Consider the following 25261-nt stretch of genomic DNA (forward strand, 5'->3'; position numbering starts at 1 on the left):
TACAAGACACTTATACTTTTTACAAACGCCTGGGAGCTGATGCTCTGGGACCATCTTGATGCCATGTGCTCTTTTTTAGCAAAGACAATCATCAGATTAAAAGTCAAATAAGGCCGGGCTCAGTGGCTCAGCCTGTAATCCCGCACCTTGGGAGGCTGAGGTGAGTGAATTGCTTGAGCCCGTGGGTTTGAGACCTGCCTGAACAACTTGGCAAGACCTCATCTCTACAATAAATCAAAAAATTAGCTGGGTGTGGTAGTGCACTCCTGTAGTTCCAGCTACTTGGAAGGCTGAGGCGGAAGAATCGCTGGAGTCCAGCAGGTCGAGGCTACGGTGGCCAGGAGCGGCCACTGCACTCCAGTCTGGGCGACAGAGTGAGACTCCAACTCAAAAAAAAAAGTCAAATAAAATCAATGTCTACACTTTCACAAGGTTTTTCCCACTAATAAGTTCTCAGATTCGAAAAGGAAGATTTGGGCAGGTCATGTTTGGTTCAGAATGATCATTAAGTAGATGACTCTTTGCCCATTGAAGCACTCATGTGCAGGTATAGACTGTAATAAGAGTAGTCCTGGAAATTTCCTGGTCTTCTCAGTTCATCCTCTCTATGAAATATTCTAGGGTCGAGATCAGCCCCAAAACGGGGCATCCTGGGAGCGCTGATAGATTTCAGGGGGTCCAAGAATATTAGAATTGGAAAAGGCCTTAGAGACCATCTAGCTCCTGCTTTCTTTTACAGAGTGGAAACCATGTGGCCAAAGTCACATAACTCATAAGTAGTAGACCTGGTGCGGTATCTCATGCCTCCTTCCAGTTCAAGACTCTTCCAAAAGTGGCACAACCCCACGAGTCTCCTCCAGTTTCAACTGGAGAGGAGCTCCCTGGGCCTGACCCAGGCTTAGTCCATACTCTAGAGGTGGTGCCTTCCTTAGATGGGAGGGGAGGCCACCATGTCTCAGTCCCAGCTGCAGGCAGCCAGCTTCTCTGTGACTCCCTGCCTTGTCCCATCATCCCTTGGGAAGGATCCATCCTTAAGACTTCAAGATTACATTTCTTCCCCTGAGCCATCATGCCATGAACACCTGCCCTCCTCTCACCCCACGGCAGGTTTCAGTTTTTCAAGTGTGTGTGTGTATAATTATTTCCCCATGAATACATGCAGGGGGCCCATCCAGACCAGCTCATCACAGAGGGGCATCACAGGGGTGAATTTATGGAGACACAAAAAGCCAGGAGGCATTGGAAACTCTTCAGATGATAGTTTCTGCCCAAGTGCTCATGCTCATTATACAGAACTTTTTTCAAAGAGATTTGCATCGCTAATTGCTTGTTTCTCCCAACACCCATCAGAGGAAGATCAGTAGTATTACTTGAAAATATAAAAGCCGGGCTCGGTGGCTCAGCCTGTAATCCTGCACCTTTGGGAGGCTGAGGTGAGTGAATTGCCTGAGCCTGCGGGTTCAAGACCCACCTGGGCAACTTGGTGAGACCTCAGCTTTACAATAAATCAAAAATTAGCCGGGCATGGCAGCGCATGCCTGTAGTTCCAGCTACTTGGAAGGCTGAAGCGGAAGGATCACCGGAGCCCAGCAGGTCGAGGCTGCGGTGGCCGGGAGGGGCCACTGCACTCCAGTCTGGGTGACGGAGTGAGACTCCAACTCAAAAAAAAAAAAAAGAAAATATAAAGTGCTATATAATTTTGCACTTACACAATGCCTTTCATGCAACACCTCAGAATGCCTCACAAATGTTAACTCATTCTTCACAGGACTCAGGTGGAGGGAGGCAGTATGTATTTTGCTTAGCCTCCATTTTACACTTAAATTTTCTGGGACCAGCTCTCATAACGACAGTTTCTGTCCCTGTGATTAGCTTGCCAGCCAATGCTCATCACCCCCCTCCCAGCGGCCCTCTGTGGTCCCCTAGTGCTGCCTTGTAATGGTCTTTCATTTAGCCAGCCTTGCTTAAAAGTTCTCAGAAACAGAAAACCAAATACTGCATGTTCTCACTCATATGCAGGAGCTAAATGGTCACAAAGATGGAAATAAGACACTGGAGGACACCATTAAGGAGGGCCGGGGGAGGGAGGTTAGGGTTCAGAAATTACCATTGTGTACAGTGTTCACTAGTTGGGGAATGGGCCACCTGAGACCAAATCTCCACCACTACATGATACTTCCATGTAACGAGCATGCATGTGTACACCTGAATCTGAAATTAAAATGGAAAAAAATAAGAAAATAAGAAAGTTCTCCATGAACTGAGTTTGCATTAGCATTTGAGAACCTAAGGCTAACCCATATGGTGTGTTGTTTGCCATGAGACCGCTTAGGGTAGGAGAGCACCGTGCTCTTTGGGAGGCTCTCCTCTCAAAAGCCATCTCCCACCCTCTGACTGCAAAGGGGTGACTTCTCCCACCCTCTGACTGCAAAGGGGTGACTTCTCCATTGTCTTCCCCGTAGACAATGCTGTGTGGGGACCGAGCTGGTAGACTGGATGATGCAGCAGACTCCGTGTGTGCACTCACGGACTCAAGCTGTCGGCATGTGGCAAGTCCTGTTAGAAGACGGTGTTCTCAACCACGGTAAGATGAGCCACCGTCTCTGGAAACCCCTCAAGAAATGCCCAATGCATTTCCCTGGATGAGTTGTGGCTGAACTCCCAAACGAGCAAGAAAGAATGATGATCCCTTAGAGACCTGCAGCACTAGCAACTTCATTTAGCAATACAAATGCAGCGAGTGGATGCTGTTGATTGCTGTGTTCCACCATTGTACCTTCCTAACTTGGGAGAACGTATGAAAGGAAAATGAAATTGCAGCCCGAGCACATCAGTTCCAATTATGTTTATTAGTTTGCATTCACGATTCATTGATAGTGTGATTATACTCTGAGCATGGCACCGCAATCCTGATGCAGGGGCAGAATGAAGAGCAATGAAGTGTGTGGCTGGGCTGATGACATGAACATAAGTAATGAATTCAGGTGCTGCCTTTTAACAGTGCGACTGTCTGGGAGAGCCAATTTGTATACCCACAGGATGACCATATTGAAAATCAGGAATGTGCTCTGCAATTGTACCTCTTGATAACTTCAGGGGCTGTCATTGAGCAGAGTAGCTCTTCAGACTGGGGTATAACTCCGACCAGACTGCTTGTGCCATTTGTTTAAGACCACTTTCCCAAACAGGCAAAATATTTAAGTCGTGCATTTAATTTACCAACACCTGGGAATCTAATGAGGGTTTGCCAGGGTGTCTCATACTTCAGGATGCATACATATCACCTAGGGCTCTCGTTACAGTGCGGATTCTGATTTCGCTGGTCTGGCATGGATCCTGAGAGTCTTCATTTCCAGCATGTTCCCAGCTGCTGCTGTAGTCGCTGCTCCAGGAATTCCACTTTGCACAACGAGGGCCAACTACTTCTTTTTATCTTTTGAGAGTATTGGTGCTCCATCCTGAAAAGGGGCTCACAGCTTTAAGACATGCTGATGAGGGATTCTGAGCCAAGTTCATTGTCCTCGTTCTACCAAGATCTAAATCTTGTTGTTTAAAAGAACAAGAGGAAAAAGACTTTAAAAAATCAGATCAGAAGAAAATTAAAGCAAAACTCTTCTAAAAGTAGATGGCCTGTAATCTTGGTATGGTTAGCTTTGTTCAAGCAATTAATTTTATTCTAACTTTTCCCCCCCAAAGTACATATAGAAAGAAAAACATGAATTTGATCCTGAGAAAGTAGGTTTTTTAAAAAGGCTGTACTTTCAAAAACCATTATAGACCATGACCTGTCAGGTTGGTTATTTTCCTGTTTGGGACATATGTCCCATATCCTAGAAAACGTCAGCAAGGCAATTTTTGCAGGTCAAAGTGCTCATCCCGGAAAAGCTGGCAGGTTCTCAAAGGGAGTCCCACGGAGGCCCAGGAGATGGGTGGGTCTGACAGGGCTGTGGTGTGCAGGACTGCAGCCAGGAGCTCATGTCTTCCAGCTGCACAGCCCTGGGCAAGGCGGAGTGGTAAGCGCACAGAGTCTCACAGCCGTGCGGCCACTTGGCTCCCCTGCCGACACCATCCATCTGTCCCTGCTGCGAGGCCGAGGTGCTGCAGCTGACACGGCTTCCATGTTTCCCACAGTGGACCAGGAGCACCATTTCCAAGACAAATATTTATTCTATCGATTTCTGGATGATGAGCACGAGGATGCCCCTTTGCCTACTGAGGAGGAGAAGAAGGAGTGTGATGAAGAGCTCCAGGACACCATGCTGCTCCTGTCGCAGATGGGCCCTGACGCCCACATGAGGATGATTCTCCGAAAACCGTGAGTGAGAGCACGAGCCGTCCGGCCGGGTCCCTGGGACTGAGATGCCTGGGGGAAGGATGCAAGGCAGATTTCAAAAGTCCTGGCCTTCCCCCAAGGCCAAAGAAGGGACACTGAAGGGGTGACACACGATGTTTGTCTCTGTTCCATTTTATTTATTGTTTTTGATTCAGGTGACTGACTATTTCCTTGTGCATGAGTTAAAACTATAGAGATTTGCAGCGGTTGGCTCAGATGTCAAAACTGAATCCTCCTTTTAAATGACCTTTGGTCAATGACAAACAGAAACTGCTCTGTTTCTATGTCAGACTGTGGACTTTCTTCCAAATGCAATAGGGCAGAGGTCGTCAGAACCATAGCACTCATGCCCATGCCTGCATTCATTCATTCTTTCGTTTACTCATTCTTTCTTTCAGCACATCCTTTCACCCTTCTGAGGCTTCTGTTCTTCAGTGTTAAGGGTCTTCCTTATGAGACCACCACTGCTCCATTAACCTCTTCAAGGCCTCCATTCAGCCACTGAGGTGGGGGTCTCTTCCTTCCATCTCAGCTGAATCCCCTTTCTTTAGGAGCAGCCCACCAACTGAAGCTGCGGACTCTGAAATGTTTAATCAGATTCATCCAGATAGAATGTATTGAGCCGCTGTGCGGTGAGGTCACTCTCCTAACTGCTTCTAATTGTATACAGGGAAGCATCCACTGTGATCCTGGCCCTCCGGGAAACCTTTTCAGTAAGGGTGACCTGGCACTTGGTTCCTAAATGACCATGCACAGGCTTACGTTTTTCTACTAGAAATGAAATTGTCCTCCACCCTATAGCCAGCGCCTGCCAGCTGTGGATGTCGACTCTGAGTCACTGGCTTGGCAGACCTTCTTGTATTCATCTTAGTCTCGACAAGGGCATGAAACTTTACAGGTCTTGGGTGTCTGCTGGGCGCCTTCCTAGAGCAAGGTGTCCCTCAGGCCGATGTCTCAGACCAGCCTACAGTAGCCTCTCTGAGGGCATCTTTATTTCCTTTCTCCAGGAGTCTTATATTTGCCTGTACCCAGTGCCACAAAGGCTTCTCAACATATTTCATTTTGTCACACCGTGTCCCCTTTGTCAAAACTTTCCTGTGGATATTAATCTCCCATGCCATGTGTTTCAAAGGCTTTCCCTTATTTCAGCGGGTACCATCATCCTTAACTCTAGAACTAAGGTTTTCAGGTCTTTTAGACTCAAAAAGCCTTCTTCAAACAAAAAGTTAACAGGAAAATCCAAAATATCAAACAGAAAAGCCAGAGCTTCACTGACCTAAGCAGGAGTAAACCCAAGAAGCCTATATATGCTCTCTGCTCTGAAGGATGGTAGTAGAGGAAGGCTGAGGAGATGCGAGAGAATCCACAGGTCGTGGGGAAACTCAAATGAACACCACCACTTTTTTTTTTTTTTTTAATGAGTTGGAGTCTCACTCAGTTGCCCATACTGGAGTGTAGTGGCATGCTCCCGGCCACCACAGCCTCAACCCGCTGGGCTCCGGCGATCCTTCCGCCTCAGCCTTCCAAGTAGCTGGAACTACAGTCACGCACTACCACGCCCAGCTAATTTTTTTGATTTATTGTAGAGATGAGATCTCACCAAGTTACCCAGGTGGCTCTCGAACCCATGGGCTCAGGCAATTCACTCACCTCGGCCTCCCAAAGCGCAGGATTACAGGCTAAGCCACCAAGCCTGGCCAAACACCACCACTTTAAACCATGCTTGCTTCCCATGTGTGCCCTCTTGTCCCCTGTCCCTCATTTGTCCTTCCCCATAATTTTCTGGATTATTGTTGCCACCTTCATGCAAGCCAGCATTACACAGTGGTTCCGAATCAGGGGTAAGACAACCGCTAAAAAGCATTTGGAAATATTTGTATTGTCAAAGTGCAGGGGGGCATGGCCAGCATTCATTGGTCAGTGGCTAGAACCAAGGGCTGCTCAACACACTGCAATATCCAGGCACCTCACAAAATAAAGAGCTATCCTGAGAACAGTTCCCCCGTTGAGAGACTGTGAGTTTCTTGAAGGCAAAGATATATCTCATTTTACTGCAGTCATTCATTTATGGAGCACCTACTTTGTTCTAGATACTGTGTCAGGTGTCAGGTGCTAAGGCAGGAAGGTAAGCATCCAACCAGAGAGCTGCCCCTCCTTCTTGGCACTTTCTGTCCTACACAGGGGACAAACCTTAAGCTACTACTTATGCAGTGTCATTTAACCACCGTTGCGCTATGTGCTATGGAGGAAAATGCAGTGTGTGTGAACACAGCACAGTGTGAGGGAGGTTAACCTGGTGTGGAAGTGAGCCATATCCCTAGCTCAGTAAGCCATGAGTAAACCTTTGCTAAGTGAGCAAATGAGTAAAAGTGTGACTACACAGCCCAGCTAATGTTCCCTCAGCTCTTAGTTACTTCAAGAGAAGCAGAAATGCCATTTAATTCACACATATTTTTGAGCATCTATCAAAGAAAAAGGTAATAAAATAGCTTCTGCCTTTGGGGAGTTTATAATCCAATAGGAGAGGTATTTGCAAATTAGATTCAAATGTAACAAACATTGATTGAGTACTGCTGTATGCTAAGAACATTCGTGCCAACTATTTGATTAACCCTTGAAAGAGATGTGAAAGCTGGATTCCATGAGTCACCGTTAGACATGGGAGCATCCGCTTGTACTTCTTTTTTTTTCTCTACAGCATGGGGTGGTAGGAGCCCTGGCCACCCAAAGATTCTTCAAAGAAAATGAAATTTCAAAGCTTAGCGACCAGGCTACCACGGGCTGTGAAAGTACACATTTCACCAATATTCCCAGATACGTTTTATTGGGTGCCCTTAGGATTCTCTAGTCTTCCCAGATTTTTTGAAACTCTGCAAATGTTGGGATTGGACTGGCAGTTCTTCTGACTTTTCAATTTTCTTTCTACTGGAATCACAGCTCCCAAGAGATGGAAAAGTAAAAAATGAGGAATCGAATTTTATGAGACAGTCATTCCAACTCTATACACACACTCCCATTTTTTGATCTGCTAATAATCTTTGGAGCTTACTACTTTATTTTATTTAAATGGAAAAAAAACAAGCTTAACTATCAAGAATTGTCAGTATCACCAGATGAGCACTTTGCTCTTGGAAACTGAAGGCATGTTCAAAGGTCCTGGAAATGTTTTGTTTTGTTTTTTTTTTAACTGTCCAAACTACCAAGTCATTAAGAAATATAGAGACATGAGATGCATGGACTTTATACGGACCGGGACAAGACCCCCCCCCCAGTTTTTAAACTCAGCACAGCTGCATTTTATAATAGTCACCACTGCCAGAGAGGTTGCAGAACTCTGATAATTACTGGGAAAGGAATAACACAATATTCTTTGATGAGAAGATTACTTTGAGAATTTGATTGTATAATGAAGATGTTGCTTTGAAAGGTACTTCCTATTGTTCTGAATCTGAGACTCGCTAGCAAAAAAAAAAAAAGTCATTTGTTTTGACAGGCTACTTAGAAAAATTCTCTGTTTATTACATTAACTGCAGCATTTTAACTGTCAAACTATGAAAGAATGTTCTGTAGTTTAAAAAACAGAATAGAGCTTTAGGGGGAATTTTTTGGCACACTCTTGTTGCTATTGGTATTGAAAAAAAACATACATTCTGAATGTGAAATTAGCTTTTTATGTGGTGGCAGACAGAGTGACTCACAATGCCTGTCCTGGCTTCGCAGGTGCAGACCTGATGGCATTTGGGGGCAAGTGCAATAGAACGATGACAGTTTGACAGTGCTGTTGTCGTGGCTCTGAGACAGAGCCATCAAACACAGAATGAGCTCTCAGAGCTTATTGTTTTGATTTTGCTTTGTTTATAAGTCTAAAAACAAGAGGTTACCCTACGGCAAGCAGACAGAATGGAAATCTTTACCAGTAGAAATGTGCATTTTGGGCTGGGTGCAGTGGCTCACGCCTGTAATCCCAGCACTTTGGGAGGCTGAGATGGGAGGATAGCTTGAGTTCAAGAGTTCAAGACCAGCCTGGGCAACACAGTAAGACCCCCCCATGTCTAAATATAAAATAAAATGGATTTAATTTTAAAAAATAATTAACAGTTGGGCACGGTGGCTTATATCTGTAATCCCAGCACTTTGGGAGGCAGAGGCAAGAGAATTATCTGAGCTCAGGGGTTCAAGACCAACCTGAGCAATGTGGCAAGACCTCGTCTCTACAATAAATTTAAAAGTTAGCTGAGCGTGGTGGCGCACACCTGTGGTTCCAGCTACTTGGAAGGCTTAGATGGAAGGATCACTTAAGCCCAGCAGGTTGAGGCTTCATTAGCTGTGAGCATGCCACTACACTCCAACCTGGGTGGCAGAGTGAGACTCCATCTCCAATAAAAAAATAATAATAATTAACAATAACTTAAAGAATAAAAAGAAGTATTCATTTTGACTTCCTTTGAGCAGGTACTTTAAGTAGAAAGACATAGACAAAAAGGTGTGGAGTGACCAGGTCAGCAGAGTCTCCAGAGCCCAGTTGGAGAAAAAGAGGCTTCAAGGAGACAGAAAATTCAGCCACACAAGCCCTCCAGCCTCTCCTTCCACGTGAAGTGAAACAGGTGTTCCTCTGTTTAGGGTGCTCTATCAGAGTCCAGCCTAAAGGTGGGAGGGCAATGTAATAGATGCTACTTCCCAAGTCAAATTCTAGGTCTTCAGCTCTGAAAATTCCTTTAGTTCTGAAATTTCTTGGCTTAAGCAGTTGAGACAGAGTTAAGTCCCTTGGATCTGAGCCGAGAAAAATAAATACATAACATTAAGAGAATTTTTGGCAATTTCCAAATGGGTCAGCAACTTGAGTTCATTTATTTTATGTGCTAAGTTAATATTTCAGATGCTCCTGGGATTTCCCTGTCTTCCCAGGTTTTTTGGAACTTGAACTTTGCAAACATTGGAATTGGACTGGCAGTTCTTCTTTTGACTCTTCAGTTTTCTTTCTACTGGAATCGCAGCTCCCAATAGATGAGAAAGTGAAAAATAATCTAATTTTATGAGACAGACATTCCAACTCTAACACACACACACCATTTTTTAAAATCTGCTAATGATCTTTGGAACTACTGTTTTATTTTATTTAAATTGAAAGAAAACTAGCTTAATTAATCACAAATTGTCGATATTGTGGCTGTCTCTGAAGAAACCTGTTGAGCACTTTGCTCCTGGAAACTGAGGGCACGTTCAAAGGTCCTGGACGTGTTGATTTTTCTTACTACCCAAACTACCAAGTCATTAAGAAATGTGGAAGCACCAGTTGTATTGGCTTCATATCAAACATAGGGTTAAAACCAACCTGCTGCTATTCCACACACTTCCTGTAGAGGGCACTTGAGAGGCTTATGTATTTTTTCTTAATTGGCAAAACCTGTTTTAATAGGATCTTTATTTATCCAAACTGTTTTCCAGGGTGTGAAATTTGAAATCCTGATAATAATAGGGGGATTTGTTGCCTCAGGAGTTCCCAGATTAGCAAGCCTAACCTCACCGGTGCTTAGGGTTTTGATTTCTGTTGGAATGGGCAGAGAGAATGTTCACTGTTAGGAAGTCCATCCTCAAATGCGAATCAGATGAAAAGAAAGCATGACTGAATGAGCCCAATTTTATGAAATAAGATGTTCCCTGTGAATCCTCTCTTTAACTGCATGGCAAACTTTGCCTTTGTTTTTCCTGAAAAAATTTCTGTGCCCCGAGTGGAAGCTTGTGTAATTCACCTGAATGAATGATTGCATTGAGTGGGTCATTTCTTATGTCTGGATTTACCATATCTGTATGCCCAAGAGACCACTGGATTGCTACCTTTAAAATTCAGATTCAGGAGAGGGGAGATGTACTTAACTGCCCATCTAAATGTTCATTTTAAGATTACTTTGTTTTTAATGACGTTTTTTTTTGAGTCGAAGTCTCACTCTGTTACCCAGGCTAGAGTACAGTGGCATGTTCACGGCCACCACACCTCTACCTGCTGTGCTTGGGTGATCCTTCCACCTCAGCCTTCCAAGTAGCTGGAACTACAGGCATACACCACCACGCTTGGCTAATTTTGGGGGGGGGAACGGGAGGATTTATTGTAGAGATGAAGTGTCACCATGTTGCCCAGACTAGTCTGGAACCCTTGGGTTCAGACAATCCTCTCACCTCTGCCTCCCAAAGTGCTGGGATTACAGGCATGAGCCACTGTACCTGGCTTGTTTTTAATGATTTCATTCTGTTCATTGTAGAAAAATTGGGAACTGCTGACAAGAGTTAAAGAAGAATAAATAATAGCTATAGTCACATCACTCTGAGATTCTTACTGTTAACTTTTTGGGCAGAAAGATGCTGAGAAAGTTTCTGCAGGGAACTGTAAATGTTCCACACTGAGGGAGTGCCCAAACCAGGAGCCCCAGTAGATATGGGTAGAGAGTTAGGCCAAGGTCAGTGGGCGGGGGCTACCATGCCCTCTTGGTAGCTTGGATATTGTTTTATGGCTGGGTACGGTGGTTCACACCTGTAATCCCAGTGCTTTGGGAGCCCAAGGCAGGAGGATTGCTTGAGCCCAGGAGTTCAAAGCCAGCCTGAGCAATATAGTGAGACCTTGCCTCTACAAAAAACAAAAAATTCAGGCAGCATGTCTTGATTAATGAGAGCCAGCATGTCTTGAGCACAGTGAGCTAGGTACTACACTAAATAATTACTTAATGCAATTCTTTCAACAAAACTACAAGGAGTTGTTATCCCCCATTTTATGGATCAGGAAACAGAGGCTGAGGTTAAGTCATTTGCCTGTGGTTATCCAGTAAGTGGTAGACTCAAGATTTGAGCCAAATCTGTCCTTGTGGAGTGTACCTGTGGTCCCAGCTACTCAGGAGGCTGAGGCTGAAGGATTGCCTGAGTCCAGGAAATCGAGGCAGCAGTGAGTCATGATCACACCATTGCACTCCAGCCTGGGCAACAGAGTGAGATTCTGACTCAATTTTATAACTTTGGGGTACCACTGAAGAGTTTTAAAGGGAGATGTGGCATGGCCAAATTTGTGGCATACCAGTTTCTTTAGTATCTCTGGAGAATAGATTAGAGGGGCCAAGACTAAAGACAGAAAGCTAGATATTGAGTATAATGAGATTACATTTGTTTTATTTTGAGAGTATAATGACAGCCTTAGAGGTGCACGCATTAGACCCCAGAGTCTGCTAAACAAAGTGAAAGTAACACTGAGCCCAAGAGCCCTGGATCCTATTCCTACCGATTTACCCTTAGGTCATCCAACATCTCCAGTTACAGATCTCTTAAACTATAAAATGAATTGAATAATACCTGCTGACTTTTCCCTACTTCACAAGGGGATTGTAAATGGAAACACACGTGCATTGTGTTTAATTAGAGCCAGCATGTCTTGAGCACAGACATGCCAGGCACTGCACTAAACAATTACTTAATGCAATTCTTTCAGCAAAACTATGAGGTAGTTAATGTTATTTCCCATTTTATGGATTAGAAAACAGAGGCTGAGGCTCTGAGCCAACTCTGTTTGGAGCCTGTGTTCTTCACCGGGTCCTAACACCTGCCACAGCCCAAAAGAGATTCAGAATGGCCTCATGGGTTGGTGCTTTGAGCATGGGTGAGGAAAGATGTCATGGAATTCTGATTTTAAAATAATTGTTACAGGCCAGGTGCAATGACACAAGCCTGGAATCCTAGCACTTTGGGAGGCTGAAGTGGAGGATCGCCTGAGTCCAGGAGGTCGAGGCTGCGGCAATCCACTGCCTTATGATTAGCATTGCCAGATTAAAGAAAGGATACCCAGTTAAATTGGAATTTCACAACAAACAATTTTTATATCAGTATGATAATTAATCTGCTTTTATGCACAGCTCCCTTGCAGAGTCTAGAAAATTTAGTCTAAAGGTAACATAGAAATTACTGAAAACCCACAATTCTGGGAATAGTCAACTTACTCCACAGCAACCCTCTAGCCTGAACCACAAACAAAACTTAATAACCAATATTTGACTAGCACTATATAGCTTATATAGTGATCTCACATCCATACCCTTTGAACTGTCAGCTAAATAGGGCTAATTATAATCCACTACATACTGAGGAAGAAATTGAGCTTAGTAGATGCCAACTGCCTTTGTTAACATCACACACCAGTATATGTGGCCAAACCAAGAACTGATTCAAATCTCACACCAAGTCCAATTTTATTTTATTTTTTTCTTGCATTGACAATATTCTTTTCTCTCTACTAGATTGCCTGAAGTTTGTCCTCTCTAGTGAATTTAATGTATGAACTGTGAAATGACCCCCCCCCAAAAATGGACAATCCATCTGTCCTTGACTAATTAAGAATTGACATTTTAGGCCAGGCACAGTGGCTCATGCCTATAATCCCAGCACTTTGGGAGGCCAAGGCAAAGGGAAAGGAGTTCAAGACCAACCTGGGCAACATAGCAAGACCTCATTGCTACAAAAAGCAAAACATTAGCCAGGTGTGGTGGTGCACTCCTGTAGTCTTAGTTACTTGGAAGGCTGAGGTAGAAGGATCGCCTGAACCCAGGAAGTCAAGGCAGCAATGAGTCCTGATCATGCCACTGCACTCCAGCTTGAGTGACAGAGTGAGACCCCACTCAACAATACTAAAAAATAATTGACTCTTTGCAAGGAAAAAGTAATAATGTATCCATATAGCACCTCCTCAAAAACATTTGTACTTTCTATCTTACATGCATATCTCACATCCAAAGACAGGTGGTTATACTATGTGACTCCCTCCAAATTTATTGTTCTTCTAGATTTGCTGCTAAGGTATTTTAAAGGAAAATATTTGTAGTTGTGCCTTTTAAAAGGTTTAATGCTACACTTCTAGAGTGTCCTCATAGTAAACGCTTTTGCCAGAAGAATGTTGAGACTATTTCTAAACATGACCAAACCATTTTGTCCTAAAAACTCTTAGTGCCCAGAGACTATCATTTATGGAACCCTCACCCCATGCCTGTCAGGGATAATGTCATTTCTCACAAATATTCATAAAGCTCTTGCCCTTTATGCAGGGGTAGACTGTGTTCATTTCTAACTTCACAAAGAAGAAAGCTTTGCTATCAGAACTGGAAAATAAACTTTAAATGCCCTTTTTTGAGTTAAAGATATAAGATGAGGGGATAGACGCATGGCAGGAAGCTGAACAGTCAGAGTTGGGCAGACAGAGCTGGGCAGGACACTGAATGTCCAGTCACCAGGCTCCTAGAATGTCCCTGACACTTAACAAGCACAGAGCCTGAAAGGTGAGGCAAAGAAAAAATATCTTTTGCCGGTTTTGCTGGACAAAGAGGTGCAACCACACTAAACTTTTGCTTTAAGGCAGGGGTCCCCAACCTCTAGGCCACTGACTGGTACTGGTTCATAGCCTGTTAGGAACAGGCTGCACAGCAGGAGGTGAGTGACAGGAGAGCAGAGCTCCATATTCTGTCAGATCAGCCACAACATTAGATTCTCATAGGCATGTGAACCCTGTTGTGAACTGCACATGCAAGAGATCTAGGTTAGTATTCCTCATGAGAATGTAATGCCTGATGACCCTCCCCTCCCACTCCCTTCTCCCCGCCCATCTCCCACTCCCCACATCCCCCCCATCCCCGGTCACGGAAAAGTTGTCTTCCATGAAACCAGTCCTTGATGCCAAAAATGTTGGGGACCACTGCATTTTTTTTTTTTTGAGTTGGAGTCTCACTCTGTCGCCCAGACTGGAGTGCAGTGGCCGCTCCCGGCCACTGAAGCCTCGACCTGTTGGGCTCCGGCGATCCTTCCGCCTCAGCCTTCCAAGTAGCCGGAACTACAGGCGTGCGCTACCACGCCCGGCTGATTTTTTGATTTATTGCAGAGATGAGGTCTCGCTGCCCAGGCGGGTCTCAAACCCACAGGCTCAGGCGGACTACTGCTTTAAGGGAAGGGAAAGAGGTGAGACCGTAAGAGTGTTGGAAAATGATCCAAATTTGAGAAAGTCAGAGAAGCAGGTAGATTGAATGAAGTGTTGCATTTTTAAAATGCATGCTCATTTTAAATTATTTAAAAGAATTTTTTTCTTTTAAAAAAGAAAATATTGTTTTAAATGTTGAAGATTGACCGTGGCTTATGTACACATTTCTAATGTTGACTTCTCTGGGTATTTTTCCTATGTACTAGGGTCTCCCGGGTGACAGGTCTAGAGGACTGGGCTATTTGCTTTCTGACCTGCATATCTCACCCCTGGCCATGCCAATGTGCTGCTTGACAACTGGATGCTTCCCTCATTTTATCCACGTTCCCGTAACTGAGGAGCTCTATCTCTGACCTTGATAAATTCCTTGATAAAGCTGTATTTACCAGCAGCTTCCAATATCACCTGAGCCCTCCCATCCTTTAATGTATAAACTGCTTCCCCATCCATCCCCGTTTATTATCTTGTCTGTAACTAGACATTGCTGCCAGAATGCATCCCCTGCAGAAACTAGGCCTTTCCACAGCGGGATCCGCCAAATCCACATCAATGTGGCACCACGCAGATTTGTAAAGAAGCAGGGATGCCTAATATCTCTCCCTGTGACATCTGGAGAAGGACAAGTAAAGACCAGGTACATTCACCGGCTGCCACTCAGAGCAGCCCCGAGAGTCAATTCACTTCCCCAGCCTTGTAGGTTACTCTTATGAAGGTACATGGGAGTTATCTCCTCCTGCTCGGGCGCAGTGTTCCCTTTACTCTTGAAAGCCAAATTGCCTTCAGTCCTTGGGACCCTTTCATTACTGTTTGAACAGGCCGGGGGCTGATTTGCAGGATCTCTTCTCTATTTTTTTTCCCTGTCACCCCCGTAAAGACCAAAGCATGAAAGGTGCTTAATGCCACTGTTTGCCATGAGAAACCAGCTTTTAAAACACGACTTTGTTCCGTGATTTGCGGTGGGGAGCGCTCAGTTTTAGATGTTCTCGGGTGCTCTTGGAGGGTTGGGAGAGATCAAGGGGAGAACCTTTGTCTAATGCAAAAGTAGAGAGGTGAGCCTTTTCCGAGACACTAGATGGCACGGCAGCTTCGAGCTGGCGGCCTCCGAATGGCTGGGCTGGCTTCTGCTGTCTCTGCCACGAGTGCTGAGACCCACCTGGGGTGGGAGGGGGTTCACATTTTGATTCACTTTGGTGGGCACAGGCTGGCCAGGCTGACTCGCTCCACCTGACATCCTTTCTGGGATTTACCTCAACTTTCAACCCTAATGACAACATCAAGGCCCCTGAGGGGACCGTGTCCTGGCTCACAGCAAGGCTCTCATGAATGCTTTTATTGCTTTTGCTAGCTGTGAATAGATTCATTTTCTAAAGTAAGTCTCTTCACACCTTGCGGTCGTGACTTCTCTCACCTCATTAAATCATCGGCTGTAAATACAACCAAAAAGTCCTTGCTACCTGGGTGGACTGCCAAATGGCCGTGGCCTGCCCTGTGATTATAGGGACCTCTTCAGATCCCAGGGTTGGGTGTTTGTTCTTGTTGTGTTTCTCTTTTTGCCTTTCATTTGGAATGTTGTTCAAGACTCAGAGGCTATGCTGTTTTTAGGCTTTGTTCCACTGTGCTTCCAAGGGCTGCCATGGGTCTCTCCCAGGCATCCAGTGAGTCCCCAGGGATGTCTTTCTTTCTCTGTGTTGGTTATTGATGAATGAGAGGCCAGGAGCTGCAGCAGGCTTCCACATGGCCTTCTGAGGCTGTGGTGATAGCACCCCCAGCAGAGCCTCCCCTGAAAGCCCTGGGGGCTGACCCTACCAGAGGCTGACTTCCTGGCAGGTTTGCTTTAGGAGAGGCTCCTCGGGAAGCGGGCAGGCTCAAGCCCCTTTCTCATGAGTTGCCTAAATAAAGAGGATTTCCCAGGAGCCCTTCCATGTAGCTCCCTCCTGGGAGAGCTGCCTCCTTGTCCTCCTCTGTGTCTCCCAGAGGGCCTGGGGCTTTCATACCCTCCATGCTGCTTCTTCCACACTCTAGTGCTCAGGGTGAGAATCCTCCCTGGGTATGTGTTTTAGACAAACAGGTCTCAGGTTCTCGCCTGGCAGTAACTCTGCCACTGCCCTCTGCTCTGTGTGGTGGGCATGGGAGGGAGCGGCCTGACTGTCCAGCTGACCTGAGAGGTGGAGCCTTTTGAACAGCCCCTCTGACATCACCGTTTCCTGCCCTCTGTGCTTGTTGATGCAGAACTTGTCTTCCCGGCGAGGCTGTTTTACTTCTGCGGTGGTTTTATTCTGTGAGGGTTGAGCCATGTGGCTCCTTCTAGTCTCGTTGTTCAGGCATTTGATTCCCATCTGCTTTCTCTCACCCAAGAATTCCTAACACTTTCTGGTCTGCTGAGAGTACTAGTTGTTTTGCGGGAGTGGCGTTGCTTGTTTGTTAAAAATATCTTTTCTATCAAACCTTTAGCATGGCAGACAAAAATATGACCAAAAAAGGGCCCAGCCCAACAGGTACTGCTTGTGAGTTTTGGACGGGTCTCTGTTCAAATCTCCACCAGTCTTGACATAGTTAAACTGAGTAACTTCAGCTGGTCTAAGATGGTAATGTGTTCTTCACAACTGGCTAAGTAATCTATAAGCCTAAGAAAAATATACTTTTAAAAAATCATTTAAAGAGATTCGGAGTAAGAGGTGAGGCTCATCATTTTCACCCTATCTCCTCTCTCTAGTAATAATTAGCTATTATGGCTAGGTGTGGTGGTTCATGCCTGTAATCCCAGCACTTTGGGAGGCCAAGGTGGGAGGATGGCTTGAGTCCAGGAATTCGAGACCAACCTGGGAAACATGGCGAGACCTTGTCTCCACAAAACAATTAAAAAATTATCTGGACATGATATTGCACACCTGTAGTCTCAGCTACCCAGGGGCAGGAGGGGCGGGAGGATCACCTGATCCCAGGAGGTCAAGGTTGCCATGAGCCATGACGGTACCACTGCACTCCAACCTGGGTGACAGTGAGACCCTGACTCATGTAATAATAAATAATAATTAGCTATTTGCCATGACACAGTTGTGTCCTTTATCAAGAGTGAGTTATGCCATGGATTCCTTGCATTTCTTAACCTTAGAGGGAAGGATAACAGCATAAATCCACATTGCCCTCAGGTCACAAAACAGGAACTGATCCTAGTACTACCGCCATCTTCCTTGAGCAGACCCTGAGTTCAGCACGAGTTGTGAGAACGTGTGTTCATTCATCCCATGAGCCATATTCAACACCCAACCTGATAAGAATGCCATCATGCATTGGTGTTGAATTTTCAATGCATACAAGACTTCATGTACTAAAGGGGACCCAAAAACACTGGAGCTTATTTATTTTTTTAAAAATGTATTTTTATTCTATGTTTAAGCTCTAGTCATCTTCAAAGTACTCTCTGTTTGATGCAATACACCTATTGAGATACTTTTTCCATGGCCCAAAACAGTTTTTGAACTAATCAATTCTGATGCCTTTTAGAGCTTCTACCATTTTTTGTCTCACTTCTTCCACATTGGCAAAACGTTTCCCTTTGCAGACTTTTTTCATCGGGAAAATAAAAAAGTACCTGGGGCAAGATCAGGTGAAAAGGGAGGGTGGGGCTCAGTGCTAAACACTCAGCATGGTGTGGGCAGGTACGCTTGTAAATCACTCATCATGAAATGATAAACGCGTTGAAAAAATCTCCAAAAAAAAAAAAAAAATAGCCAGGTTCGGTGGCTCAGCCTGTAATCCTGCACTTGGGGAGGCTGAGGTGAGTGGATTGCCTGAGCCCGCGGGTTCGAGACCCGCCTGGGCAACTTGGTGAGACCTCATCTCTACAATAAATCAAAAAATTAGCCGGGCATGGTAGCACATACCTGTAGTTCCAGCTACTTGGAAGGCTGAGGTGGAAGGATCCCCAGAGCCCAGCAGATCGAGGCTGCAGTGGCCGGAAGCGGCCATTGCACTCCAATCTGGGTGACAGAGTGAGACTCCAACTCAAAAAAAAAAAAAATAGCCAGGCACAGTGGCTCACACCTGTAATCCCAACACTTTGGGAGGCAGAGGCGATTGAACTGCCTGAGCCCAGGGGTTCGAGACCAGCCTGGGCAACTTGGTGAGAACTCATCTCTACAATACATCAAAAAAATTAGGGCATGATGGTACATGCCTGTGGTTCCAGCTACTTGGGAGGATGAGGCAGAAGGATAACCCAAGTCCAGCAGGTCGAGGCTGCAGTAGCTGTGAGCATGATACTGCACTCCAGCCTGCACTTCAGAGTGAGACTCTGACCCCCCAAAAAAAATCTCCAAAAAAAAAAAAAAATTCACTGAGTCAAATGCAGCCTCTTACAACAACGCTTGCTGGTACACTAATGCCGATGGGTTCCTAGAACACTTACCTAGGTGGGAAAGCCTGTATTATAAGAGGTCTGCCGATTATTTAAATAATAATTCTGATTATTTGGGAGGTTCCCCCTTGTAAATAACTCACTTTACTTTTACAACATTCCTGTGTATTATTCCCTCTTAAAGATGCCGAAACAAGGCACTGGACCAGTAGGGCAACTAGGAAATTCATGATTTAGATCTCGTTCAGTTTCTGCTTCCAATCTTCTCTTAAGAAGAACAGTTTAAGCCAGGCTCGGTGGCTCAGGCTATAATCCCGTGCTTTGGGAGGCTGGGGTGAGTGGATTTGCCTGAGCCCACGGGTTCTGGGCAACTTGGCTAGACCTCATCTCTACAATAAATCAAAAAATTAGCTGGGCGGGGTAGCGCGCACCTGTAGTTCCAGCTACTTGGAAGGCCGAGGCTGAAGGATTGCTGGAGCCCAGCAGGTGAAGGCTGCGGTGGCCGGGAGTGGCCACTGCACTCCAGTCTGGGTGACAGAGTGAAACTCCAACTCAAAAAAAAAAAAAAGAAGAACAGTTTAGAGCTATGGATATTTAAGTAAATAACATTCATCACAGTGTGTTGTAATGACTATAGCAGCAGGACCATATGTGATGGAAGCATAAAGATTGGAGATAAGAGAGATGACATCCAAGCTGAGCTTGAGGCAGAAAAGAATATCCTAGGCAAAAGTTCTGCAGGCATGCAGAAGTCCTGAAGACATGAAGGCATGAAGAAGCTTGGCATGCTTGAGGAATGAAGAGCACCTAGGATAGCTGGAACGGAGAATGTTGCTGTCAGAGAAGGTGTAGGGAGAAGGGAAAGAGATGAGTCAAGATTTGGTTTTCCAGAGTCACATGTGGTAACAGGGAACACTTCTAGATAGATTGAGCTGGTAGTAGTCATGGGTTATCTAGGAAGAGATGATCAGGAAGCCACTGGGGCTCAGGAAAGAGGGCTGTTTGGAGTTCAAGATTTAGCAGGGCATGTTAGCTCATGCCTGTAATCCTAGCACTTTCGGAGTCTGAGGCAGGAGAATTGCTTGAGCCCAGGAGTTCGAGACCAGTCTGGGCAACACAGTGAGACTTCATCTCTACAAAAAAATTTTAAAGCTAATTAGCCAGGCATTGTCATGTGTGCCCGTAGTCCCAGATATTCGGCAGGCTGAGGTAGAAGGATCACCTGAGCCCAGGGGGTCGAGGCTATGGTGAGCCATAATCGTGCCACTGCAATGCAGTCTGGGCAACAGAGTGAGACTCTGACTCAGAAAAAAAAAAGACAAGAAAAGAAAAAAATATTTAGGTCTCATTATTGTCTAGATCAGGGATGTCCAACCTTTTGACTTTCCTGGGCCACATGGAGTACAGAGGAATTGTCTTGGGCTGCACATAAATTATATAATATAGTTAGTGTATATAATAATAAAACTTCCTTTTAAAATATTTTTATTATAAAGTTTAGAAAATGAGAATGATATAAAACTAGTGGGAAATTGGCCTTGTTTTTGTAAAACTAATCTATCAGTGTCTAGTTTGATGGAAGTGTTCGCCATTCTTAGTGTGTTCTCAAGGTGCTCATCAGAAATGTTGTTCAAATGTTGCTCTTTGTGTCATAATTGAAAACAGCTGCTCACAAATGTATGTGCTGCCAAACAGTGATGTCATGAATAAGGCGTGATTGTGAACTTCAAAAATGGAACTGTGCATGAGGTCACAAAGAAAATAAACGCTAAAAAACACATGATGTTAAAAGCTTTTGTGGGACCGCATTACTAGCTGTTCTAGGCTGCATGTGACCCATGGGCCATGGGTTGGACATGCCTGATCTAGATGGAAATTGGGGATTTTTCCCAGGGAGAAAATGTAAAACAAAGCCTGGGCAGTTGAGCACAATGCAAGAGTTGGACAAACCAGAAAACGCTGAGAAGAAATGTTCACTAAAGCAGGAAGAAAGCCAGACAAAGGAGCATGTCAGGGAGGAGAGAGCTTTAGGCAGTGTGCAGTGGTGAAGAGCAGTGGGCAAATTGAGTATGTTTCAAAAACAGCTTGAATTGTGGCATCTTTACTTCTCTTTCCCCACACTTTGGTGCAGGTCCTAAGACTAGCTGTCATGCCTCAAAGGTCAGCCTTAAAGCACTATGTCAAATTTTTAGTATATGGCATTGAAGGACTGACAGTTCTTTATCATTTTCCAAATCTTGGATGAAATATAATTATTTTTAATATATTGAAATGTGTAGATTATAAAGGCAGCATTCTTTTAAAAACCATTCTTTATGAGTTGATCGATACAGATTTCATGTTAATATTATACAAACACTCTACCTAAACTCATTGAGATCTGCTCCCAAAATTCCAACTTTGAATCTGTTAAGATTTTAGAGCGGAGCTCTAAGCCTTTCTTTTCCCGGCTGAGTTTTTCTCCTCCCACCATAGCAGCCCACCCCACGGAGGTGAGAATGAGACCTAGGAGCTGTTTTCTCTTTTAGCAAAGCTTCTAGGAGGGTTCCATGCTATTTGTAGCTGATGTCAAGTAGCAAGAACAGCAGGACTGCTCCTTGTGCTGAAGAGCCATAATCCTATTATGCCTACCTTGAGACTTTCACATTAGCTCCCTCTATAGTAGTAGATGAACAAAGGTGACTGGATTGACTTTTAAATCCCCAAGGGTCCCAGTTTCAAAATCCCCATGTCAAAGTCAAGTAGTAGATTAGGCCTCTTGCTGAGAAGACCTGGCTCCTTTGGATCCCCTGTGGCCACAGCTTTTCTTCAGTGTCTATGGGTCCCATACTTTCTGGGTTCTACCACTAAGCACTAGATTGCTGTGCATCTGTGTGCCTCAGTGATGATCCTTGGTAGGAGGTGGACCTGGCTGGCATCTCCCGGGTCATGGATTTAGCATCTGTCTTTGTACAGTCGGGATTAAGAATATATCCCCTGTTGATTCTATAAGAGACGGTTATCATATTTTTTTGTGCATGTTAAAGTCGTCCTTGTGAAGGTAATGTCCAAGGTATGAAGAGTTTTCTTCTGCCATCTAGATCTGCTACCTTCTCTGTATTATAATTTGGTCACACAATTACTTAATGCAGTTAACTGTTTTAGAATATTTGCAATTCTGCTTTGATTACTCAGAGTACTTATCTAATAATTGAGTAAGTTTCAGATATAATTTGCTAGGCCAAATTTTATGCTTTATTTGTTGGTGTGTTTGACTACTTATGCAAGGGTTTGAGTTTGAATATCACTTTGCTGTATTTTTTTTTTTACTTACACAAATAAATGTAGATATGTAGATACTGTCATGTTTGCTACTTTTGTTTGCTCTTACCATATCTTTCTCAGGAAGGTATTGCCCCAGTTTCCAGATGAAACTTAGACTTTGATGTCACACAACTGATGAGTGGCAGCACTAATTTTGAAGCTGATCTTCAGACTCTAAATTCAGTGGTCTGCTCAGTGCACCAACACTCCTCAAATTTATTTGACCAAGGAATGCTTTATAAATGATAATTTAATGATGGTACACCGTCAGTAGCTCATTAAGGCTTTAATATTTAATATATAGCAATACTGAATAATGCCATAAAGTATTGAAATTATAGGACAAAATGTAAAAAATAAACTGTTGATTAGGGATTAGGCTATGTTCAGAATTGCAGCAATTAGCTGAGAGTAAGTGCTGCCTATCCATCAATGGATAGCTTGTCTCTCAGTTGACTTTCTATCACTCAGAATTAATAACCCATTAGTTTGTTTTTAAGTTTCAAAAATATATCAGTTAGGATTTTTTAACTTCAGAGAGCAACAAAAAATTCAAATTACTGACCAGTTATATCTCTTACCATTAACACGATTAAACACTATTAATGATTCCAAAATAATCTTAGATATGAAAAGTGATTAGGAAATATAAGAAGGGGATTGGCAGTAGCCAGAAACTGCCAGAGGAGGGGGGGGTACATGACATTAATAAGGATACCTGATCTCAAACCGTGCAATGTGGGGACCAATGGGAGGCCCAAACTTTACCTGTACAATGGCTACCTGTATACCTAATCCTGAATTGTACCTCACATTTTTAAAATAAAATAAATGTGAAAAAAGAAAAGTGATTAGGAAGTTTTCCAGTGCCAAAAATGTCCATCACAACCCCGTGCCCCATCCCTTAAAGGCATATGAATGGATACTAGTGTTATAATAAATTTAAGAATAAAAAAAGCTTGCATAAACTGATTAACATCTGAATAGGGTGGTCCATGGAACAGAGTTTTGGAGATGTGGGCATGTATCTATCTCTCTTCTTTCCCTCTCTTGCTAATCCCAGAGGCTACTGTCTGCCTTGTTCTCTTCTAATGCCCTTATCCACTCAGGGCTAGATAAGAAAGCCTTGAGTCTATATATATCCTATATGCGAGACCTCTGGAGAAAGTATCTCCCATAATGCAAAATAACAGCGGCAGCAGCATTGTTATTTTGCTAGACTGAGGTATCACGCGTGATCCCAAGGAACTTGGGTCAGTTCTCAAGTTGATTCAATCATTTGTTCCGGTGATGATAAAAGACAAGTTTTGTCACTATGGATTAAGGTGGTAATAAAAAAAAAAAAAAAAAAAGCAATGCTTTAGGACAGTCCTCCAGAGAGTGAGAAGTAAGTTAGCTGACTACAGTATGTATGGAGAGGCTCTTTCCTCTGAGATCAGAAGGGAAGGGATTCGGTACTTGGAATTTCCCCCACATCCTTCCATCAAGGAACATATTCATTTCAAAAAACCTGTTAGGGATTGCAGTGGCACAGTTCCTCCTTCTGCCAATATGTTTTCATGCAGAAGAAATCCTTTATTATGTTACTGACCCTGAACCCATGTTCATCTTTTAAGCTTTAGTGATGACCTTTTTTCCTTATTTCCTTGTTACTTTTTCTCTTTGTAGACCTGGCCAGAGAACTGTGGATGACCTAGAGATTATCTATGAAGAGCTCCTTCATATTAAAGCCTTATCTCACCTTTCTACCACAGTAAGTTGGGGGACTTTGAATGAAATGCATTGTTGGGACTGGAGGGGAGAGTATTATGGTATGGCGAGGGTGGAGACAGGAATGCCTGTGCCTCCTCCCAAATCACCTCTGCTCTTTCTTATGAGATGCTAAGGAAGTTATACCCAAGAACAATCACCAAAAGGGAATCAAGCATGATCATGTTATTAGTAGTTGCCCTAAACCCCAAAGTAGTCTTTTGTGAATAAGATTGAAACACATGCTTTATCCTACTAAACATGAATTTTGAACCTGAATGCTTAACAAGAGAGCCAGGCTTTGGGAGGGGCCCTGAATTCCTGCCATGACATATGGAGCCTGAGGAGGGAAGGAAAGAAATCTAGATGCCCTGTCCTGGCTCAAGGGACCAACTCCACCAAGGTTTGCTGCCCTATTGCAAAAGGAAACAGAAAGTTCAAGAAAACATCAGTTCAGATATATTAGGGCACAATAGCACTAGAACTCAAAAAAAATGACCCAGTGGCTATATCTGATGCTGAACTTTTGGCCTCTGAATAGGGATACCTTCTCCTATAGGACTATGATTTCTAGGCAACACACATCTCCTATATACTAAATCAAGACGGAGGTGGTTTTGATTTCCACAGATTATAAATGGAGTCCCCTAAGCAATCTACATGCTAATGGGTCTTTCATTCCCAGCTCACTAAAAGTGATGTTCTGCTAACTCACAGTGACAGCCCCAACTGTTCTCTGCTATGGGGAGTAAAGTCCAGGTCTCTGCTGAGAGCAGCATGGCATTTGCCATAGCCCCAAGCGGGAAGGCTCCAAGCCCCCTCTCTCCTTCAACCCAGATGGGGCTCCTTCGCATTCCTCCCACCCCCTGTACTACTAGGGGTCTGGAAGCTTGCTCACCTGCACTGGCTATCCAGGGGAGTGGTCCAGTTCAGCTTTCTCTCCTACCTACCACTGTCCTTGTCATCCTCACTCTCTGCTTGGTGGAGTGACTGGTCTAGTGCCTGAGAGCCTCACCCAGGGAGCCCTGCATATATCAGAGCAAGCAGCTGAGATTAAAAGCTCATGCTATGTAGGGAAGTAAGAGAAGACCCCTTTTACTGTATCCCTTTCAGGGACCCAGCCTGTCCTTGATCTGACTTCCCAGTCTTGGTAGAATTGAGAGGATTGTGGGTAGTCTCGTCTTATACCTCAAACTCCAGGTACCCAGGCACTGTGGAAAATTCTCAGGTCACCTGGTTCTTAGGGAGATATAGCCACCATTTGGGGCTATAATTTGAACTTTTTAAAAAATTGGAATCTTAGTTACCTTGGAATAATTTGGAATTTTAGCTAAGAGTATAAATTCATTCATTCATTTAGGTGTTACTGTTCAATTTTAAAACATTGAATTTTCCAACATGTTGGCAGTGATGCATTACATGTGATGCAGGGAAAAGCCACTGATCGCAACAGAATCATATGATGTTGCAGATGGCCTCACCTTCTTGCTCAAGGAAAAAGATTGGTAGACAAGTTGGCTAGTTA

At 44.1% G+C, this 25261-nt stretch overlaps 1 protein-coding gene across 7 annotated transcripts in view; it reads left to right on the forward strand.

Annotated features, from left to right (window-relative positions):
• The window catches only part of RAPGEF4 (Rap guanine nucleotide exchange factor 4), a 337463-nt gene that overhangs the window by 236494 nt on the left and 75708 nt on the right, over positions 1 to 25261 (forward strand). For all 7 annotated transcript variants that reach the window (XM_008064745.2, XM_008064747.2, XM_008064746.2 and 4 more), the window contains 3 exons: positions 2463 to 2584; positions 4132 to 4315; positions 23656 to 23740. In XM_008064745.2, coding sequence (XP_008062936.1) covers positions 2463 to 2584; positions 4132 to 4315; positions 23656 to 23740 — 391 coding nt within the window. The remainder of the gene's footprint in view (positions 1 to 2462; positions 2585 to 4131; positions 4316 to 23655; positions 23741 to 25261) is intronic.

The sequence above is a fragment of the Carlito syrichta genome, unplaced genomic scaffold, assembly GCF_000164805.1.
Source record: "Carlito syrichta isolate Samal-C Ts95f unplaced genomic scaffold, Tarsius_syrichta-2.0.1 Scaffold307991, whole genome shotgun sequence".
Lineage (NCBI taxonomy): Eukaryota > Metazoa > Chordata > Mammalia > Primates > Tarsiidae > Carlito > Carlito syrichta.